The sequence below is a fragment of the Canis lupus genome, chromosome 16 (genome assembly GCF_003254725.2).
Source record: "Canis lupus dingo isolate Sandy chromosome 16, ASM325472v2, whole genome shotgun sequence".
NCBI lineage: Eukaryota > Metazoa > Chordata > Mammalia > Carnivora > Canidae > Canis > Canis lupus.
In genome coordinates, this window is record NC_064258.1 from 12,566,649 (window position 1) to 12,589,866 (window position 23,218).

Consider the following 23,218-nt stretch of genomic DNA (forward strand, 5'->3'; position numbering starts at 1 on the left):
GAATCATCAATAGCCCCCCTGAGGCCAAGACTAGGTCCTTTGGGTTCTTTCATTAACCCAAAAAACTCTCTCCAGTGTCTCTCCCATCTTCACCATTTCCACCTAGGGCTGTATAATCATGAAGCACAATCCTATCATGACTCTCCCCTGAAATAGAAATTGTAAGTGGCTTATTTTCAACAAAAACAGTGCCCAATCCACCCTCAGGTTTTCCCCTGCACAAGCCCCACGTTTTTCTGAACTGAGATGCAATCCCCAAACATATCCTAGGCAATCTCATCCCAAAGTCTTTCCGCTCAGACTGTACCCCCCACCCCAGATCTCAGCTTTTTTAAAGCTCTCAATTCTTTGAGCTACTTTGACATTTTGTACTTCTGACACTCACACTCAGTCTTGTTTTAGAGTTGACTAGTTACACTTTTTCAGATTATGAGAGTGGGGATCATGTCTTTGTACCACCTAAAGAACTTGGCTTTATGCCTGGCCCATAGTAGATGTTTGGGAAAAAAATGTTAGACTAAATTAAATCTAATCTCTTTAATATTTTAGTTTCAGTTGTGTCTTCCTCCTATGTCCTCCTATGTCCTCTCCTACATAACTGTCCTTCAAATGTTTAAAGACAATTATCTTGTCTTTGTTCCTTATCTGTACAAAACCCAGAAGACACTGGCTAACTTGGTAGTCTAACGTGAACAAAATGCAATATAAGCACAAAATAGTCCAGAAGTCCCTGAGGGTCTTATTTCCCAACCAATCTTTGACTCACACTCTATAATTTGGGAAAAAAGAGTGTCTCTTCAAAACTTTTTCTTCCACCACCACTTAGCTACAATAAAGGACCAGATAATTCCACTCTTATCATAGTCATTCTGTAAGCATCAACAAGAAATTTCACAAAGCACTTGCAGCTTTGGGACAGAAAGGGATTATGACCAACATCATGGGTAAATGTGGTTGAGAATGGGTGACAATCAGTTCTAGCTCTATTAAGTCAGTGACTTAGGACAAAAAGCCAACTTCTTTGGACTTATCTACTTTTTGCAATATCATGGAGGCTAATAAAAGCTGAGGGATTCATGCTACTGGAATGAAATGTTTAAAAATCTTCTGGAGGATATGTAATATGCATGGTATTTTAATAATAGCATTTTAGTTTTGTGAATAGCAAAGGTGAAAATAAAGCTCTGATCATTATTTCTCTTTAAATGCTCTTATTTATGAGCCCTTGAGTTTTTAAATCACCCAGCCCACACACACAAAATTTCTATTTGGCCTATTAATTTCTATTGCTCTTGTACACCTACTTCCTTGAACTATGAAGAGATGCTGTGGAAGGAGGTGCCATGACTACACTTACAAATATCTGCCTAATACACTCAGTTTCCCCCAGAGATGGACCAAATGTGGAATACATTCTTTACAACGGCCAATTCTTTCATATGAGATGTACCCCAAATATTTGGGCCAATGTTAATGTTCTTTCCCAACTCACCTGGGTTACCCCCCAATAACATAATGCTTTTATCCTTTAAAGGGATCTTTAAATCCTACACTCATTTCTTTAAATTGATTTGTTCAAAAACAATTTTAGAAATGTGTATTTGAAGGCAGCTTTTCCTGGTAGGAACTGCCTGAGTGTCTGAAAGCTATATTTGGACTAAATTAACAATGTGTTAAGCACAAAGGAGTACTGCTTTTTGCAATGAAATGAGTACTTGGTTTTTTAAAAAATTCACACCAATGACCTGAGTCATCTCTCACTTGGATAGACCACTAGGGCAGAAATAGCTACATCTGACAGGATACATTTCATTAATATGTTTAAGGTATATAAAGGTATATAAGCTAAATTTTTTAAAGTTTACATACCCTAAATATATTAAGTACCTTAAATCCAAAGATGTTGGTAAAAATTAGCTAGAAAACTCAAATCAATTGAGTGTAGTGCATGCCATGTCTTTGAGTTCAGGCAATTGTGTGGGAGAGCACTAACTGCTTCTGCTCTATATTGGCATAATCCTTGTGGAGAGGCATTGTTGACACTTATGATCTATTCACATATTATAATTCATATACAGTTAAGGATAGGGTATTCTTGCCTCCTCTGCAATTTCCAGAATCGTTCTAATTCAATGTAGCCTAGAAAATGACCCACATCCATCTGCCTTGCAATACCCTCCCCTCAAAAACTATAGTAAAACTTGCCTTTAACATCCAGACTAAAATATTAACCATTTAAGTAATCCCCTGTATGATGAGCTTTTGGAAAGCAAACTATTGACTGTAAATCACAAGAGCCTCACTGGAAAACAGGATGTTAAAATGAGAGAAACGGCTTCAAGATAAACAAAACAAACATGGTCAGGTGCCTTTCAAACGAAGGAATATACAACATGGTGGCTAGTGCTCATTGGCCAATATTGGCAAGAAGTTCCCCTACCTTATTGCCCAACGAATTATGCCTCTTAACTTATAAAATCAGGGCATAGGGGATCCCTGGGTGGCTCAGCGGTTTGGCACCTGCCTTCTGCCCAGGGTGTGATCCTGGAGACCCAGGATCGAGTCCCGCATCGGGCTCCCTGCGTGGAGCCTGCTTCTCCCTCTGCCTGCCTCTCTGCCTCTCTCTCAGTCTGTGTCTCTCATGAATAAATAAATAAAATCTAAAACAAAAAAATAGAGTATAAATCTGGACTAAGATAGTAGATTAAACCTTCATATTTAATTTCATTTCTTCCTAAAGATCTACTGAAATTAGAACAAACAGAAAAACAGGGAGAACGCAAGAAGAGACAACAGAACAAAACCAGCAACCCAGAAAGTAGATGGCTGAGTGAACTCAGTTGTTCTGAGAGGCCTCAAGCTAAGAGTGGGGAAACTGAGATCCAATGCAATTTACACAGTGGAATTTTCAAGAGCACAGAAACGGACAGTGCCAGGCACCCCTAGAACCAAGGATAAAATGTATAGGGTGGGGCTAAAATAAAGATGACAGAGAAAGCTGTTATAAGAAGTTAGCTCCCTGGGATCCCTGGGTGGCGCAGCGGTTTGGCGCCTGCCTTTGGCCCAGGGCGCGATCCTGGAGACCCGGGATCGAATCCCACGTCGGGCTCCCGGTGCATGGAGCCTGCTTCTCCCTCTGCCTGTGTCTCTGCCTCTCTCTCTCTCACTGTGTGCCTATCATAAATAAATAAAAAACTTAAAAAAAAATTAAAAAAAAAAAAAGTTAGCTCCCTAGATTCGTTTCCCTACTCCACACCATGGTGCAACCACATGTCTCCCACGTGGGCAGATATCTAGAGACTTAATCCCTGGAAAGGAAAGAACTCAAAACAGAGATTAAGGGAATAGATGCATAATGAATACAGAGACTACCAATACAGCTTGGTAGTCAGTCCCTTACCCTATAGGCCAGCCATCAAAGAACTCTTCATGGAATTTACCAGCTCAGGGGAAAAGGCCTCAAGATAATGACAATAGGAGTTCTCCAGTATAGAGCCCATCCAGATCTTCTAACAGTGAAGTTCAAAGTTGGCAAGCCTTCAGGCTTCCAAAACTTCCTACCGGCTTTTGTTTTTTTTTAAAGATTTTATTTATTTATTCATGAGAGACACAAAGAGAGAGGCAAGACAGAGGGAGAAGCAGGCTCCTTGCAGGGAGCCTGATGCGAAACTCGATCCTGCGACCCTGGGAATACGACCTGAGCCAAAAGCAGACTCTCAACCACTGAGCCACCCAGGTGCCCCTCCTATTAGCTTTTTATAGTCTTATTCATGAGCAAGTAACAAGGATTACAAGGGATCTGAGAAATCTCTAAGATGGAAGACGGGGATCAAAGCCAATAGATAAAACCAATGTGAATAAATAGAAATGACACAAGGAGAATAAAAGTACGAATATAAACAGTAACACTGAAATAAAACTTCCTTAGAATGAAGAGCAAAAGACAGATAGAAAATTGGAAAAAAGAGGGGATCCCTGGGTGGCTCAGCGGTTTGGATTCTGCCTGGAGTCCCGGGATCGAGTCCTACATCAGGCTCCCGGCATGGGCCTGCTTCTCCCTCCTCCTGTGTCTCTGCCTCTCTCTCTCTCTCTATGTCTCTCATAAATAAATCTTAAAAAAAAAATTGGAAAAAAGAAAAGCAAAGGAAAGTCCAAAAAGTCCACTATTTGAGTAATGGGATTTCTAGACAGGGAGAACAGGGGAAATAATAGCAAGAAATTCATTAATGAAAAGGAAATTTCCCAAAACTGAAGGACACGAGTCACGAGATCTTAAACATCTGTGTACCCATTGTGTGCAGCACAATGAATTAAAATTGAGCCATATTAAGGAACAGCATTGTGAAATTCCAGAACACAGAAGATAATTTTTATAATCTTCCAGAGAGGGAGAAAAAAAAATAAAAATCCTTTTATTACATATAAAGGATCAGAATGGCTTTGGGCTTTTTAACAGCAATGCCAGAAGCAAGAAGACAGCAGACTAATGCCTGTAAAGTTCTAAAGGGAAAAATATCTGTAATTTAGAATCCTGTATCCATGAAACTATTAACTGAGAATATATCCAGGTATGATATTACTAAAATTTCCAGATATGAAATTACTATCTCCCACATATCTTTCTTAAGAAGTTGGTGGAAGATGTCACTCCCACAAAATTGGAGACTTTATAAAAAAAAAAAAAAGAGTAAGATGTAACATAAAGGAAGATGAGGGAGGAAGGGCAGGGTTGGAGACCCAACAAAGAAGCAAGGTGAAAGAAGTAGCAGGAATGGAGGCTGTGTGTCGGATTTGAGTCCTGTGACCCGGGAGAGACATACCGAGGGCTGTTGATACCAAGATGCCCACTGCTTTTATACCAAGGCTGCGCATCAGTTTGGACCAGGTTCTTTTTGGTACTTATCTGACTTTGAGCAAACCTAGTGGAATTTCTGTTCTCTCCATGCCCTGGAGGATAAATCGATCAGTTAAACACCCCAATTCCACATGTTATGCTTTGGCACTGAGGAGGACAGAGGGGAAGCCTTGGTGGAGGTGAGACCCAGAAAACAGACAGTCTGCCTCTTCAGACCATGTCTCTGCCAGACACCCAGGGCTGGGCTCACAACAGCCCTGCCGCATGCCCCGACTGCGGTGGACTCTGTTTTCTAAGATTCACTTGTGACCTTGCACACTGCCCCAGGATTGGTTTTTAGAAATTATCAGGGAAGCTAGAGCCCAACTATGACCCACAGAAGGTTGTATCTTCTCCCAAAAGCCTTGATCTAATAGTGACGGTACTGCCCTTTTCCTTACCCAGCTAGGTTTTGGTTTACAGCTCAGCTTTTAAAATCCAAACAGCACATTATTCTGGGAGAAATATGTTAAGTGGCAAGACTCTAAAGGAAGGTTAATGAGGAAATCAAGACAATGGTTAATTGCGGATGATGAAAAGAGAAAAGGAAGTGTAAGTGGAGAGGGGTGAAGAGGGAGTCCTTAGGACAGTGCAGGTTCTACATTCAACTTGGGTAGGCACACAGGTGTTTGTTATATTATTTAAATGATATTTATGTTTTATACTCTTATGTATGATTCATTGTGCTTACATACAATCATGGCACAGATAGCAAGGTTGAATTTCCCTTCTTTTACAGAAAAAGCAACATTTTTATTGATATATCCAAGTCCCCCTCCCCCAAAGGCTTTGATTACAAATCACTGCTGCCTAAATATTATCTGTGTGTGGACCCATCACTTTCTAGTGCAATGTGAAAATTGAGGAGACCAAAGCCAAGTTTCATAGGACAAAGAGAGTCTGCAGTTTCTAGTCCTCTATCACAGTAGCATTTACTATTCATGTGGTCATCTATTTGTGGTGACATTTGAGACTATCCTGTTTTTCAAAAACTGTGAATTGTTTTTTTTTTTGTGCATTTTTTGTAGTAAACTGACGTACAAAATAACAGGTAAAAAAAATCAATCTGAAAGCACATAATACATTATTTAGAAGCTCTACTTAATTCATTCGACAAAGATTCCATTACTGGATGTGGCTGAAAATGTGCAAACTCCAGGTTTGGATTTGTGAATATAATCCAAGCCAGGAAATGCAAACCATACAGATCTTGGGAATCTGGTAGGGAACACTTCATTCTGTCCCCACCCTCTTCTGGTCAGTGGTATGACCATCTTTCCATTGTTAGGTATTCCCTAGAATGGGCTGGCCATAGATTTGTCTGCCGGAGGTCTACATCAAGAGACATTATGGTCTCCTGATCTCTTTCCCAGCATGGCACTCACACAAGGCACTGCTACTTGCATGGCACACCGGCTATTCCCACCAGGCCTCCCAAGCCAACCAACATCTCAGCACACCAATAGCTCATCTGCTCCTTTCTGGCCCGTGAGGCTTTTCAGCTGGGAAGGGAGGAGGTATCTTCTATCAAAAGTTGCAGGAAGAGAACTCTTGAGGACAAGATGGGTTGATCTTCAAAGATGGCAAAGACTGACAATAAGACGAGTTCTTTTCCTCATTTCTTCTTCTGTACCATTTTTCCTGGTGTTGAACATGTAAAATCGATGGAAATATCTGATGACAGCTGTCCAAAATGTTTCAAACTCACATACCACAAAATGGAAAAACAAAAACAAGAACAACCCAAGGGTCATCATCAAGTTTTCTGTTTTATTTAAGATTTTAGTTTTAATTCTGAAGAAAGAGGTACATTTCCTTGTTTTTAGTTTTAGCGTCAGGTTATAACCAGGTTTCTGTTTTCTTTTCTCCTGTCTTTTCAATACTGCACAAACGTCCAGAAACTACAGGGTTAAGTAAAAGCTGCAGGCAAGGAGGTCAGAGATTTGCTCCTGATGGTGATCAGATGGCCCCAGAGCAGTGCTATCTCAGAGTGCACAGTCAGGTGAATTTAAGGTAAAAGAAAAAAAGATTCTGACAGAGGAGAAAGACTGAAGAAATCATTTCTATTTCAGCTCTTATGTTATGCATAGGTATTAAATCTGTGAATACTTTTTTTCTTTAAAACGTCTGGATTTACTTTGAATCTAAAGCCAAAAATTTTTTTTCTCCTTTAAAAAAAAAAAATCACTTCTCCCCTCCTTATAAACTCTTTAGCAATAGGCCAGTTACTACTACATATCAATTTGTCTTTCTGTCAACTTCCAATAACTTCTCTTGCTTAACGACACAATCGAGTCCTCTCCATCAACTTGCCAAAAGATTTAGAAATTAAATTAAATGAAAAGCATTTTTCCCTGCAATAGTGATAAGTTGAATACAAGATGGATGCCAGGACCACTGCTTTCCCCCCGTGCACTTAGCAATCGCATTTCAATTAACCTGGTTTTCAAATTTCTGCAGTTGATAATGCACTTACTTGACCTTTCCTAAAGATTAATCGTCATTTTCTGCTAAGCAGATTATGTCATTATTATGCGCAACAGACAGACGGTAATTTTCTAAATATTGAGACTGCCCTTTGATTTTTTTTTTCCCCTCCTTAAAAAAAGGCATTTTTAGGAAACATTCAACAGTGTCACTCAAATGCTGGATCAACAGAAACTTTTACAATAAAAACAAAAAAAGATGGTAATGACCCTGTGATCGCATTGCATCTGGGGGTGGGGAGAAAAAAAATTGATCAGGAACTGGATTCTTCAGAACATAAGAGATGAGAAGGGAGCTGTGGATGGGCCAAGAGGGAGAAAACAGGGTGGGACAAATCCTGCATTTTCTAATGGTTTCTCCTCTTTCCCTAATGGCGGTCCAGTGTGGAACTCTGTAGTAAATCTGTGGGGGTTTTGCTGGGGGGTCTGAAGGCTGTCTGAAAGCCTGGGGGTGGGGAGTGAAAGCTGGAAGGATTTGAAGGAGGAGGGTAGGGATTCCAACTGGCTCTGTGCAGAGGGATCTGTGTGCTGAAGGGGGCGCTGTGGTGGGTCTGTGATGGAGCAGCACTGGGGCCGTCCATCTCTGTGAGGGCCTGAAGGGATTTTAGCCAGTGTGGAGGATTGTCATCTTGAAGAGAGTCTAAACTGTTTCCTGAAGTTGCTGGAATACCTGTGGAGAGAAAAGAAAACAAAAGGGAAAATGGTGAGTTTGTGCAGAAAGAACCAGAAATCCAACAAACAGAATTTTTAAGGTGATTCATTTATCCAAAAAGAGAAAAATTAGAGTCTTAGATTCCTTCCAAACAAGACCTTTTGAATGTTATGTTCTTTTTGATCCTCCCCCCTTCCACGGATGATTCATTGTGCCAGAAACCCATGCCTCCTCTTCAACTATATAGACACCGTCCCCCACTGTCACAGAGGCAGAGCGGCAAAACCGAGTCCCCAGAGTTGGACACCGTCATTCCCCAGCTGCGCTTCTCCTTCTCTGACAGGGATACGTAAACAAGAGAGCCTTATAATAGAGAGCTTTATTTTAAAAAGTGGAGTATGTTCCTTTAAAAGGTAAGTCAGATCCTTTTGTACTTTGAGACCTGAAAAATACACACATGCTGCCAGACATGAGCACCTACTCACACCCAAGAACCAACCTAGGCGCCAAGTGCCTTGTTCTACAACTAGGCCGACAGTTAGCAGAGACTGCACGACCCCAGAGAGCGAAGCCGGCCACCCCACGCTTGCGGCTTTGTGAAGAGAAGCTTATGCTGAAGAGACCTCTGTTTTTATTTAATTGGTGCTAAAAACCAAACGGATGGCAGTCAGTGGAGCTGAAGGAGGGAGAAAGTTACCTGTGATGATGGCTGGGTCTGTCCAGCTGCCAGGGCTGTCCCAACTCAGGCTGTCGGTGGTGGCAGGGTTGGACGTTGGTGCACTGTGGTTGGCGTTGGAGGGGGAGGAAGAATTGGGCAGTCCACCAAAGTTGATGTTAATGTTGGGTAGAAGTGCCCTTAGCCCGTCCTGCCATTCCTTCATATTTAAACTCTCTACAGAACTGCTGTTGTCTGGGAGATTTACCAACAAAAAAATGAAAGATAAAAAAAAAAAATAAAAAGCTGACGTTAGAAACATATGTTGTTCTTTAGTGGTTAAGTGGGAGAAGAATTATTCTTTCTTTACTGAGCATTTAGGATGGGTTGTCCTAGCGAGATAAACATGGTTAGGATTTTGCTCATAGCTCAGAGCCCCTGAAATCAGCAAGGAAAGACTTGCTCAAGGATCAGGAGAGGGAGTGTCTTGTCCTTCCTTAGAGACACTTCACCATCTTGCGCTGGTAAATCAATAATCCACTTTAAAGACTCCACGCTCAAGAGCACAAGTGAGTTCCAGCTACATTAGGAAGTTTCAGTTAGCGAGGCATTTAGCCAGTTGAGCTGATTTACGCTATCAAGCCTGCAAAGCTCAATACAGGAACTCATTTCTGAGCCCGTTAAATTCAAGAAAAGTCATTTTAGGAAGAATAAACATAAGCCAATAGGAAAGGAAAAATAATCAAGTTCTTCCTGATGATAAAACTGGTAATGCATTTCAGAGGAGAAGGCAGGAATGAATAGACTTTCGAATTTGAAAGGAGTTTTTCCATTAGTCATGAAAGCCGAGGAGGCAGGGGCTAAGCTACCTTTCAGATGGGATTATTTCCAGCACAGTCGGCCTATTCTCTTCCAGCAGTGCTACCTATCCTTTAAAACTCAAGTCCTGGAGTCCTACAGTTAGTTCTCTGGTTCCTTTTATGAATAGTGTATCTTACATGGTAAGGCACTATCAATGTAAAAAAGGCTTTTTATAAATTGTGGCTAAACTAACTTGACCTACTAACATCCAGAATCCACATATTGTAAATAAGTGATTGGAGGCGAAATCGTGAAGCATAGCTACTAGGGTAACTTTTATTGGAAATAGGAATGTAGGTCAAACTATTAACTGGGGTTTTTGAGAAGACCATAGAGAACTGATTAGCAATCACCACATGATGATGATGATGATCATGATGATGATGATGATGATGAAGAAGGTGGTGGTATTTTATCAGGCAGTCTATGCTATTTGGTGAATTCAGAATTTTCTTTTTATCATTTCGCTCTGCACCAGTTACTGTTCTATGCCAAATGGTATCACATTTCAGCAAGTGCAGCACTTACCCAACTGACCTTATTTATAAAAAGACAAAAAAACCCACAAAAAAACAAAAAAACCTACAAAAAACCCCGCTGCAACCCAATCCAAAAAAGTCATCCCTGAATTACTAAGATGAAGAAGAGGCCATCTACACCATACAGACAAGTCAAGATAAGGGAGAATGAATTCTTCGAACCTACTTTCCTTGCATGATCAATGCAGTTTCCTAAGGCTCCTCCTTTTGTCTGCATCCTACTTACATCTGCACTGAGCTGTACAGTTCTTGAGGCTCACTCGTAGTCAATTATTATCTCATCTGACCTCACGTTGTGGGGTAGGCAGAGGAGGGGAGAATCATCTTCATTTGACAGGTAAGGGAAATACACTCCTGAATAACTTGCTCAAGATTCCAGAACTGGTATAGTAAGGACTTCAACCCAGACCCTGTTTTTTTTTTTTGTTTTTTTTTTTAAACACCTAGCTCTCTCTCTTGATCTACACCGTACAAACTATTAACTGATTTTTTTTTTTTAATGTGTCAGATAAGACCCATGACTAAAAAGAGGCAAAAAAGAAACACAGCAACATTATGGTATGTCCACTGCCCATGATTAGCAGGACAGAGAAATGGTTGGGCTGAAGAAACAAACTGGGCTCTGAAGCCAAGTCAGGGGTTGGAGAGGGGGATTTCTAAATCAACAACGCAATCATCATTTTCACTCTGGCTCTAAGTGCACGAGGCACTAACAAGATCACACCAACAAAGTTCTGAAATACCCTCTACTCCAGGAAGTTTTGGTGGCTGTGCCACATTCTAACCTTTAAAGTAGTCCAACTGTCAGACAGAAAGAATAACTTAAAATGGTTTTCAATTAGCCAGAAACTGAACTCTAAACAAGGAAAGCTTCCCAGGTGACATAAAAAGATGATGTATAACTACATGGGAAAATTCTGAAGAAGATTAATACTCTTGAACTAGGTAGCCAAAATAAGAAGCCTATGCAGATGATTTGAGTCCCTCTTTTCCACTGAATTGAGAAAAAGAAAATACCCCATAACTCAGTAATACCAATGTTCTCCTCACTTTTGCTTTACATTTAGTGAGAACTGGAACTAAGGAATCCCTAATTTTGCATTAACATAATATTTGCATTTATATAAAGTTTATTTGAAAGTTAATATTGCAACAAAATCAAAAGACATTTGTGCATGGGTAGGGGATATATAAGAACTCTGCAGTCTCCACTCAGTTTCTTTAAAATAGTACCAGAACTTTGACCACTGAACTCAACTTGATGCAACTTCATTTCCCTTTCTTGATACAGGACTTCACAGTGGGGTGCAACTCAGAATGTATGAGTCAGTAGGTCTAATGGAAAAAATACTGGGCTGAAAATTGCAGATGGACTGTGTAAGTCAGCTCTACACTGGTAAGTAATACAGCCAAAGGCATATAAGTAAGTCTCTTAATATCCCAGGCTCTTATTTCATAAGCAGGAGTAACATCTGCCTTACTCTCTTGTAGGAACAAAATGAGAGAAGAGAAAGCAATCTGAAGCCCATTTATTACTTGATAAATGCCTAACAATAGTTGTTTATCAGTACTCAATACTGAACAGACAGTAAACTTTCCAAAAAGCTGAGGCAGGGGACTCCTCACTTGCCAGAAACTGGCTCTGTACAAACACTCTCCTGGGGCATGAAGGGATAACATCCAGCATCTTCACAAAGGGACTAGCGAGTCGACATAAATAATAATAAGCCTTCTCACCACCAAAATATTGTAAAGACAAATAGGATATGGGAAAGCATCTTACACTTTCTACAAGCAGAGCACAATGAAAATCAAGTTTCTGAACATATTTTATATTAGAAATGATACTGTTTGATTTTTAATGTATTAATTGTAGTATAACATACTCAGAACTGTATATTTTTAAAGGATTGCTAATAACATTTAAATGTTTTATAAGGTTAAAAAACTAATTTTAATTTATGATTTTCAAGTATGTACAACAAAACACTATTTTTGGGTCTAAATAATTTGAGGGCAGGAAAGCAGGTCAAGTTGTTTGTCGTGGGTTTATTTTTCAGTATAGAACTCAAAGACATAAAATTTAAAACACCTTCAAGGTGCCAGATATCACATTCTCATATGCCATTGTGTAAGAAGTCTCAGTATACTATCAGTTTTCCTGGGTCAGAATACCACAAAGAAGACATTCTGTTTAAAATTCGGCCAGCTTGCTGATTACCTAACACCCAGTCCGTAACACACTGGTCACCACACACTAAGCAAGTTGACAACTTATAAAACGTATGTGTTAAGACCGCCAAGATAAAAATCAAGGCAGCTATTTGCTGAAGGTGGACAGTATGCAAGGAGAACAAAAAACTTCAATTTTGCCTCTTGTTGCAAGGAGTTTAAAGTTGAGACATTGAGACAATGTACAGACAAGAAAAGTTCAACAACTACAATCTGGAAGAGCAACAGAATAAATGTCACCTGGTTGTATGTGATTAATAAAATGCTATAAAGTTTAGTAAAGAGAGAGGTCATGGAGGCACACGTGCAGAAATGTCTACGGGGTAAACAGGAGCAATTATTCATTCATGAAGTAGTTTTACTTACTGCATAGACACCCTGAGCTTCAAATATCCATAACAGGTTGAAACGATTTTTGGTATTTTTACATAACACTAGACTAGTCCAACTACAAAGCAGGATGTATAGAGAAAGACATTTTTATTCGTAATGGCTCCATAGTTGACCTTGACGCAATGTGGGTTTGAACTGCACGGGTCTATTTACATGTGGATTTTTTTTCAGTACAGCTTTATTAAATATATTTTAACATTTATGGTAAGTATGTTTTAACAATTCTATTAGATATAACATTTAAAATATATTTTAATATTTATATTAAACATATTTTCCCTTTTCGGTGCCTCTAACTCCTACATTGTTCAAGGGTCAACTGTATTATAAGATAAAATTAAGCTGTATCCTGACATCAGATCTTTCACAGAAAATCAAAGCAGGAAAAGATGAAGGGCTTAGGCAAGAACACATAGCACTACAGCGGCTGAGTGGGTTTCTCTCCTTTCTGTTCCTCAGATTAACTGCAATGTGTTAATCATTATGAAATGCAAAACCCTGCTACAGAAAGCAAAACTGGGAAAACCTGATCTTTATAAGTTGTCATTGGTTTCCAGTTTGCATAAAATCTTCACCTGAAAAGACTGATTTTTAAATTCGTTTCAGGCTGCAAAACCATCTCAGGAGCCCCTGGGGAGGAAGCTGAGGGGATAGGGCCCTAGGACAACACATCTTCCTCCCACCCTGCTTTCATCTGCGTCATATACTAGGGTGCCATGTAAAGACTGCATTCAGACAACAATACCTGCTGCTAAGCATGAAGACAGAAGATCTGTAGTAACAACACGGTGAGATAAAACACACATAATGGGAACCTGAAAACAAAAGGCCATCCCAAATATTCGTTTTCTCTAATTACCAGGTCAGGATTTTCTGTTTCCTCTTGGAAATGGGGCCTCTTACCTTCTTTTTGGCACTACGTCTACAAGGTGTTTTCTCTATCAACACATGGGCCTTATGAATTCAGCAGGCTAAATACAGCTACATTCACAAATCCACCAATTTCTCCACTTTCATGTTTGCTAGGGACAACTGGCCCACATACTCACCTGAGGCTACTCCATTCTTAACTGTAGTCCCTATGGCCAGAGATCTCTCGAATTTCCAGTTAAATTTCTCTTAGTGGTCAAACCCGCCCCAACTGGGCAGCAGTCACCGAGAAGCCCAAGTATGCCAGAGAAGTTTATTCTGCTCTTCAGTTTTTAAGCCTCATCTCATGGTTACTCCTCAAAGCCCAATTGGCAACCTGATCTTATTTCTCAAAAAGCTTCAATCAAAGCTTTGATCTTCCTTTCCTTTACTGCTGTTCCTTACAGTTCAAAGGCTCCCTCCAGTGGCTAGGTTACTTAGTGAAACAAATCTTTCTTGGAACTGTACATTTGAAATTTAGTTCCCATTATGGTTACTCCTTGCCAGTTAAATTCTCAAACACTCGTGTATTTTTAGAAGGACACACCGTCATCTTATCTCAGGCTCTGCTGCCCCTCTCTGCAGCACCTTCCCACCCTACATCATCCTGTTACATATGATTTCCTATCAGTTTTGGATGGCGTGCATCTCCATCAGTTGAGGATTTTAAGAAATCCTCAACTTTCTCCAACTTCAACAACATATCTCGAAGCAACTCAAACACAAATGAACTATGCTTATCTTTACGTGTTAAACCAAACTTTAAAGAGCATACAAAATTTCTCCTACCAGAACTTGACAGACAGATTTATCTTAACAGCATGCTATACTTTTTAGGTGAGCCACAGAAATAATTTCAATTTATAAGCTAAAATTTGCAGGGAAAATGACTATTTTGTGAACAAATTCTTACAGGTTTGTGATAAAATGTTATTCTACTTTTAAAAAATGACATTCAAATTTCTAGGATTATGCTTATTATTATGCTTATTAACTGCCCCATTTACTGGGGCACAAAATCTTGGATTTAATAGACTTGAAAGTAGAGATGAAACTAAATGAAAAATCCTAAGAACACAAGTGAAAAGAAATTCTGAGAACAGAAGAACTTGAAAAAGTATTAATTAAAAAAACAACCAAATTTATTGTTATTAATAGAAGGAAACAGAAATGACACGAACAGGAAAAGAGAGGCCATGAGAGTCAGCTAAATATGGTCTGGGTTTCCTGGACTCTGCCTTTACTTTGTGCTTTTCTCCCTATCTAGAATGCTTTCCTGATCTCTTCTACTTAGTTTTTATTCAATCTTCCAAAAGTTTAAGTCTTTTCTCTGCCACTTAGATCATTTTAGAACTGCACCTGTGGCTTGAACCACACTCACTGGATAGCAAACTGCTGTGACCCCACTATGGCTGCTGTTCACCCCTCCTCACACCTCTCAACTCCACTGCAGGGGCCAAGGGCATATTTTCTATATCCTTCAGCATGGTGCTGTCTTAGAAACTTGATGGGCCTTAAGATAACTGCTGAATCAAAGATCCAACTTGAGAAGAGCTGAAAAATCACTTTCCCCTAAGAAGCCTGTTTAATTCATATCTGTATAATGCTATGAACCACATCATTCTTTCCAAAGAGATGCAAATCTTTCTGAAAGCAGGAATCAGCTAGGTTTGGGGGCCAAAAGGCTTTTCTGCATGTAAACTGAGGGAAAGGAGCCACTATAATGACGTTTTCAATCATCTTTGAAGTGTATGTGCACTTTTTAAAAATCCACTGCACCAAAATTAAATAAGGAATGCTTGGGTGGTACTAAATGCTCTTCCAGTATGAACAAAGTCCTGTGGGCATAAAGAAGAAAATGAACTAGTCTGCCATCCTGCATACAGAGTAAATGGTGACTTGAGAAGCTGATCTTGAAAAGGACACAGGCATTCCATGCAGAACAGAGAAGAGCAGAAGCAGCCAATCTAAAATATAGCAGAAGTATTTCAAAATATAAGTGGATAGGGTTTTGCACAATGTATGCCTTCTTCTTCTAGAATGTTCCTATAAGTCTGTCCTAGGGGATAATCAGATTATCTACTGAGAACCAGGAAAACATCCAGATGTTGTCTTAGAAGGATTAAAAAAAGAAAGGAAAAATACTTACGGAAAGATGTCTATATATATAAAGCTATATAGAGAATGAGGAAAAAGTACACTTAAAAGTTAATGCAAAAGATAAAATCATCTCAGAAGCATTACAGACTGGGTTAGGTGGAACCTGAACCAGAATGTAAGAGAAAAAGAGCTAAAGGATAGGAGGAGCAAAAATCAAATATAAGAAATCTATAAAATCTGAAATTGGAAGTGCAAAGGAAGCATTCCAGTGAACACAAAACTAAGCACTATGAACAAAACACTGAGGCAATCTAAGGACAATCGAGGGAACTCATCATCCAGGGGAGCACAGAAATGGGGGGTTCTAACCGGAGGTCTGAATTTGCTAGAAGATAAACCTGATCAAACTGACATTCTGACAATCTCTCTTTCCCAAGGTTGAAAAAAGAAGGGAAACATATACTCTGGACTTCTGACCTACAGAGAACTGGTTGGCTGTTGTGAACATACTAGAAACTCTAAGAATTTGTGGCATAAATTTAGGATTTACAGAGGCAAGAAACGAGAATAACTTGGGCTCTTGGATGACAGGCATCCTGGCTATTTCTGCAATTACCACAGTGCATTGCAAATCCTTATATGTTAGCTTTTTTTCTACTGACTATGAGCTCCTCCAGGAAAGAGGCCTTGATTTAATCTGCTTTATATACAGTGAACACTTACCAAACCTGGACTTCAACAAATATTTAATGTTTCCTAAATGACCAGCCCTGAACATTTGCTTCCAGGTTTGGGAGAAAACACCTTTTCCAAAAAAAAGGCTAAGGAAAAAAAAAAAACGATGCCTCAGAGTGGTCCCATAGTTATAGGGGTCAGTGATTCATAAGCCACAGAAGATGCTAAAATATGACTTTCTGATTATGCAATAATAAATTATTGTAATAAAGAGATTAGGGAGAAATCTAAAGAAATCAGTTGTAACAAAGAGAATCACATAGAACTAGAGCTGAAAAGAACGCTTAGAAAAGATGGATGGAGTAAAAAACCTACCTGTATATAATAAGAGTAATCCTTGAAGACTAAAATCAGAATATATAATGATCTGAAGCTTGTGGAAAATGTTGAAGGTGAAAAAAAGCTAAGTTTGAAATAGGAGAAAATTAAGAAAATCCACTGTTTACCCTGTTTAATGCTAAGCCCTAAAAGAAGGCAAGGCTATGCAGTTCCATCTTCATTTTGTTTCTTTCCATATTCTTCATAAAAAGAGCACAATCCTCAAACCAGAAAGGACAGATTAAGCAATGTGGAGAAGAGAACTTTAAGTCAGTAAAGATGCAAAGACCGTAAAAGAACATCCACTCAATTTAAATGATTTTAAAATCTAGGTGAAAATTGAATTCTATTCCAGGAAATTGATACTCACAGATGTGATCACAAAACCACTGCTAAGATGAGTGCCAGAAAAGGAGAAAATGTCAAACTCTAGAAGCTACATGCTTATAATTAGTTCTTGGGAAAATATGAAAACAGATTTAGAAATGAGTGGCAGGTTTAGCAAGCACCACTGCTCTATTGTTTGCATTTGGGGACATTTTTTAATGGATAATAATATGCAGCATTTTGGCTAGAACCTTAGCTCCCTTCCAACTGAAGTACACAGGAAGGTAAACTTTAATTTTGAAGTGGGACAGGTAGTCATGGAGGCAGCTTCTATTGACAATTGTTTCCCATTGGAAATGTCCTCCTTCTTTATCCCATGGTCCCTTTCTTCTGCTGCCTGCCCAAACTCAAAGACTTTGAAACCAGCTACTTTCCCATCCCACTGACACATCAACTCCATAAAACAAATGGAACAGACTGATGAGAGCCAAAATGCATATCCATAATATCAAAATTATTTATTATTTGGATGGGCTTTCTAGAATATCCTCCTAACCATAATGTATCTTGAAAACAGCAGTTTCTGATAAGTCTTCTGATGGTAAGCTTGTGGGATAAGATGTAAAGTGTAGCACTGGATAACAGCAATATTTAGATGAATTTTTATAGAACTTAAGCTACTGTGTGTGAGCCTAAAAGTTTCTGTGATACTATTCTATTTACAATTGCACCAAAACCAATAAGGTATCTAGGAATAAACCTAATCAAAGAGTGAAAGATCTATACTCTGAGAACTATGAAATATCAGTGAAAGAAACTGAAGACAAGTTAAAGGAATGGAAAGACAATCCATGCTCACAGACTCCAGGAAAGAGGCCTTGATAGGCCTCCAGTCATTGACTGGAAGAACAAATATTGTTAAAATGTCTATAGTACCCAAAACAATCCTATCAAAATACCAACAACATTTTTCACAGAGCTAGACCAAAAATCCTAAAATTTGCATGGAACCACAAAAGAAGTGGCCAAAGCAATCTCTTTTTCAAGATTGGAGAGGCACCACAATTCCAACATCAGGCTATATGACAAAGCTGTAGTAATCAAAACAGTATGATGTTGGCACAAAAATGGGCACATAGACCAAAGGAACAGAACAGAAAATCCAGAAATGAACTCATAATTATATGGCCAAATAATCTTTGACAAAGCTAGAAAGAATATCCAATGGAAAGAAGACAATCTCTTCAACAATGGTGTTGGGAAAACTGGACAGCAACATGCAAAAGAATGAAATGGACCATCTTTTTACAACAAACACAAAAATAAATTCAAAATGGATTAAAGACCCGTGAGACCTGAACCCACAAAAATTCTAAAAAAAAGCACAGGCAGTAACTTCTTTCACATCAGCCAAGCAACTTCCTTCTAGATATGTCTCCCAAGGGAAGGGAAACAAAGACACAAACTATTAGGACTACATCAAAATAAAAATCATTTGCACATCAAAGCAAATAATCAACAAAACAAAAAGGCAACTTACAGAATGGGAGAAGATTTTTGCGAATTACATATCTGATAAAGGGCTAGTATCCAAAATACAGAAGGAATTTATAAAACTCAACCAAAAAAATAATTCAATTGAAAAATGGGCAGAGGACACGAATAGACATTTTTCTAAAGAAGGCATATAGAAGGCCAACAGACACATGAAAAGATGCTCAACATCACTCATCGTCAGGAAAATGCAAATCAAAACCACAATGAAGTATCACCTCACACCTGTCAGAATGGCTACAATCAAAAACACAAGAAATAACAGGTGTTGGCAAGGAGAGAAAAAAGGAACCCTCTTGCACTGTTGGTGGGAACACAAACTGGTACACCACTGTGGCAAACAGTGTTGAGGTTCTTCAAAAACAAATACAGAACTATTTTATGATCCAACAATTGCACTGCTGGGTATTTACCCAAAGGATACAAAAATACTAATTCAAAGGGATACATGCACCCCAATGTTTTTGGCAGCATTATCTACAATAGCCATGGCCATGATATGGAATTAGCCCAAGTGCCCATCAATTAATGAATGAATAAAGAAGATATATACATACATATATACATACAATAGAATGTTACCCAGTCATAAAAAAGAATGAAAGCTTGCCATTTGCAACTACATGGATGGAGATAGTATTATGCTAAGTGAAATAAGTCAAAGACAAATACATACGATTTCACTTTCACTCATAGGTGGAATTTAAGTAACAAAACAAATGAGCAAAAAGGAAAAAGGGGGAGACAAACCAAGAAACAGATTTGTAGCTACAGAGAACAAACTGATGGTTACCAAAAAGGAGGTGGTGTGGGGATGGGTGAAACAGGTGATGGGGATTAAGGAGTGCACCTGTAATGAGCACAGGGTCATGTATGAAGTACTGAATTACTATACTGTACACCTGAAACTAATATTACGCTGCATGTTAACTGGAATTCAAATAAAATTAAAAAATAAGTTTCTGTGATATTGCTTCCCTTGACTCCATACTTTTTAGCAAGCTCAGCAAAACCTACAAAGTTAATTTAAATATGCAAATGGAACCAATTCTAAAGATGACAGAATCAGTAATTAAAATTACAATTATTCAACTAAAAATCTCTAAATTCTTCACACAAATGCTATTAATGTTACTAATAACATTTATCTATCTCTTTATAATCACATAGTTCTTTTATAAGACAATCTTGGAAGATGGTGATACTCTAACCACATCAAATCCAAACACAAAATTTAATAGATATATACATTCAGATTTTTAAAAATGTATTAGGAAAGTACAGGATGAGAGACCTAACCAGCCAGCTATACATATGACAAAAGGGCCTAGCAGTTTTACTCAATAGGCTTATATCTGACAAGTGGGTAACAAAGTTCCTAAAATGATAACATTAAGACCCTATAAATAGAGATCCCTGGGTGGCGCAGTGGTTTAGCGCCTGCCTTTGGCCCAGGGCGCGATCCTGGAGACCCAGGATCGAATCCCACGTCGGGCTCCCGGTGCATGGAGCCTGCTTCTCCCTCTGCCTGTGTCTCTGCCTCTCTCTCTCTCTGTGTGACTATCATAAATAAATTTAAAAAAAAAAAAAAAAGGACCCTGTAAATAGATGTGCAATGTCTAAATTAGCAATTGCAGGACAATGGGCAAACTGCAAGTGATAACCACTTTGAGCCTCAGTTTCTTCATTTGCAAAATAGAGATGATCCTACCCCATAGGATATTTTTATAAAAGGACTCTGTGAACTGCAAAGGGATATACAAATATATGTATGAATAGTTTTAATGAAAAAATAGATTATCTGATCACATCTGGATTATTAAAGCATGAGCTTTATATTTTAAGAAAAACATTCACTGTCCAACTAAAATATTGTATAAAGGAGAACTAGACTACAGACAGAACTAGAATCCATGGTAAATGTAAAATGGTTGGAAGACCTAAGGATGCTTTATTACCTCTAGAAATTACTAGACAAATGATAACTGCCTATGGAAATATATTTTGGTTTTATCAACAGAAAGAATTCTTTAACAATTATAAGTTGCCCTTAAAAGACTGAATTGTGTGTAGGTGCCTGTTTGAGGGGTAAGATGTCAATACAAACACATATGTATATTCATTTACGTATTTATGTATTTATGTATTTACATATTTATTTACTTATGAGTATCACAAAAGAGAAATTTGAGTTAAGAAAAGTGTAATTAGGGGACATTTAAAAAATTGTGAGAATGTGTTTTGGGGGGACGGTATTGAAGAAACGTGAATGTCAAGAGCTGACCTCTCCAGAATTCAGAGATAAAGAAGACAGAAGGAAAAGGTCTGATCATGGAGTGGAGAGGGGAATCAATGCAGAAAGCCACAGTACAACCAAGAGGTAAGTTAGAACTCATGTGCAGATGAATCTGAGTAAAAGCTTCCACAGATGTAACACAAAGCACACCTAGGACTCCAGAAGTAATCAGACACCAATATCACTCTCTCAACCAGGAGCTTTCATTCAATACACATTTTCTCAATCTCTATCTTCTTTCCTAAATGTGATGCCACTCTGCCTGTTGTTTTTTCTTTAGTGGTTCACTAGAGGCTGGCCATTGTGAACAGTTAGTGACAGTTTTTGATTGTTCAGCGCCAATAAAATGCTTTTATAGGGTGTATTAGTTCCTCTTCAGGCTTGTATTCATAACCAAAGTATTTTGCTACCTATGCAGCAAATCCCCATATGGTTATGTATCTACCAGAATTCCAAAGATTTCTGATGTTCATAGTTTTCTAAATCAAAAGATTTCCAAATTTTCTAAAAGTTATTAAGAAACATCAAACCCAGTTTTTATTACTCCATTTAATCACACAGCTCTTATTTTACCAGTGAAGTTCAGTCTCATCTTTTCTGAAAGATGGCTCCTATCTTACGGATTTAAAGCAAAGAAAAATTCCCCCCAAAAGACTAAAATTATTTACGTTCTGAAACATGATACTGACAAATTCTTCATAACCCAGGTATGAGCTCTATTTTTAGAGTATCATTTCAGTTATTAAAACAGTAATTTGCTTTATTTCTTAACATCAGAAAAAATTTCAGGAAATGAAATAGCTTTCTCATTACCTTATACTAAATCAAACAGATATGGGCATAGTTGTGGCGATGTTCGTGGCGGCAAACATTTCCAACCCAACAGAGCAAGCAAGCACACATCTTTAAGAGTTCTTTCTCATTGGACTACTTACAAACCAAGAGATTTTTGTTAAAGTTTGGGATTCTTTAACAAGTTTTGATTTTCAAAACAAGCATGTATATTGTGTAATTTAGCTATTTTAGCTATATGAAATGTGTGATTTATAAAAATAAGACTATTTTACTGTTTCTTCTTCTTTATTATTCACGCTAGGGAAAATTAAAAACTTTTGTGCTTCCAATTCTCAAATGTCTCAATTTAAAAAGCAGCAGTCCTAATAAGAGTACATTCTTTCCAGACCTACAAAAGAGAATACTCCTGTGGAGATGAGCATTTCAAAAAACCCTGATGAATTCAAAGACTTAAATGCTCACCACCAGTCCACTAAGGGGTCTTAGCTTAAAATCATTTAAAATATACATTTATTTAAGTGTTCATCCTTATCTACAATTTATTAGAGTTGGATCTGAAAAAGAATGCCAAAGATAGTCTTGACAGAATCAATTCTCAACCAATGTGGAGCCCTACTGGGAGGGAGGGAGGGAAGGAAGGAAGGAAGGAAGGATCAGGTGAATACATTCTCAAATTCAAACTAGAAACAATTCTTATTTCACCATATCCTGAAGCTTTATACTCAACTAGAACATTTCAGTGAAAAAAAATTTAAATTCTATTAAAAGTCACACATATTTGCAAAACACTGAATTTTAGTCATATTGTTTAGAAATATTAAATGATTTTTAAAAGAGCTAGAATAACTCAGAAGTTGGGGAAAGTGGATAATACCAGTCTTACAGGGTCAAAAAATCTTTACCAATTCAACGTTTCGCAGTTGCAGTGGTTGTTACTTTACTTCAAAACTCAGACTATGCTTTCTGTTTAAATGCCCTGTTTTAAGAGAGAAAGAAAAATAAAAAAAAAGAAGAAGTATGATCACTTAAAACTAAATGCCAGTTTGGAAATAAGCTGAAGATGGTAGACTGGTTATTGGGGAGGTAACTCGGAGGTGACTGATCACAGAGACTTGAATAAACACTCAGCAGCCAGAGAGGGAGAGCTTTCTCGTTTGAAAAGGGAAAATCAGACCTGTTGGGTAACTTGTAGGGAGAATCATACAGGGGGGTGCATGTTAAGTTCTAGTTGAGAACTCCCTCATTAATTGTAAAATTTACAGGGGGAAAAGATGATTTTCTTCTTTGTCCAAAGAAAGAAAAAAAAAACAGAGAAGTGAGTACAAGGTATAAGAATAAGACTCATGATGGTCAAGAATTAAAACTTCAAAGTGTGTTATAAAACAAAGGTTGCAGGGATGTACATATGTATTTGGAGATTATGAGATCTCTGCTTATTTTACTAATAGGCTTCATCCCAATCAGCTATCAGT

The 23,218-nt window shown here is 38.3% G+C and overlaps 1 protein-coding gene across 5 annotated transcripts in view; it reads right to left on the bottom strand.

Annotated features, from left to right (window-relative positions):
- Positions 1 to 6,644: 6,644 nt before the first annotated feature.
- CNOT4 (CCR4-NOT transcription complex subunit 4) overlaps positions 6,645 to 23,218 on the bottom strand; it is a 137,136-nt gene continuing 120,562 nt past the window's right edge. For 3 of the 5 annotated variants that reach the window (XM_025464134.3, XM_025464132.3, XM_025464133.3), the window contains 2 exons: positions 8,730 to 8,942; positions 6,645 to 8,050 (listed from right to left, as the gene is read on the bottom strand). In XM_025464134.3, coding sequence (XP_025319919.1) covers positions 7,749 to 8,050; positions 8,730 to 8,942 — 515 coding nt within the window. In that variant the 3' untranslated portion in view covers positions 6,645 to 7,748. The remainder of the gene's footprint in view (positions 8,051 to 8,729; positions 8,943 to 23,218) is intronic. The other 2 variants (XM_025464136.3, XM_025464135.3) reach the window with 1 other exon arrangement.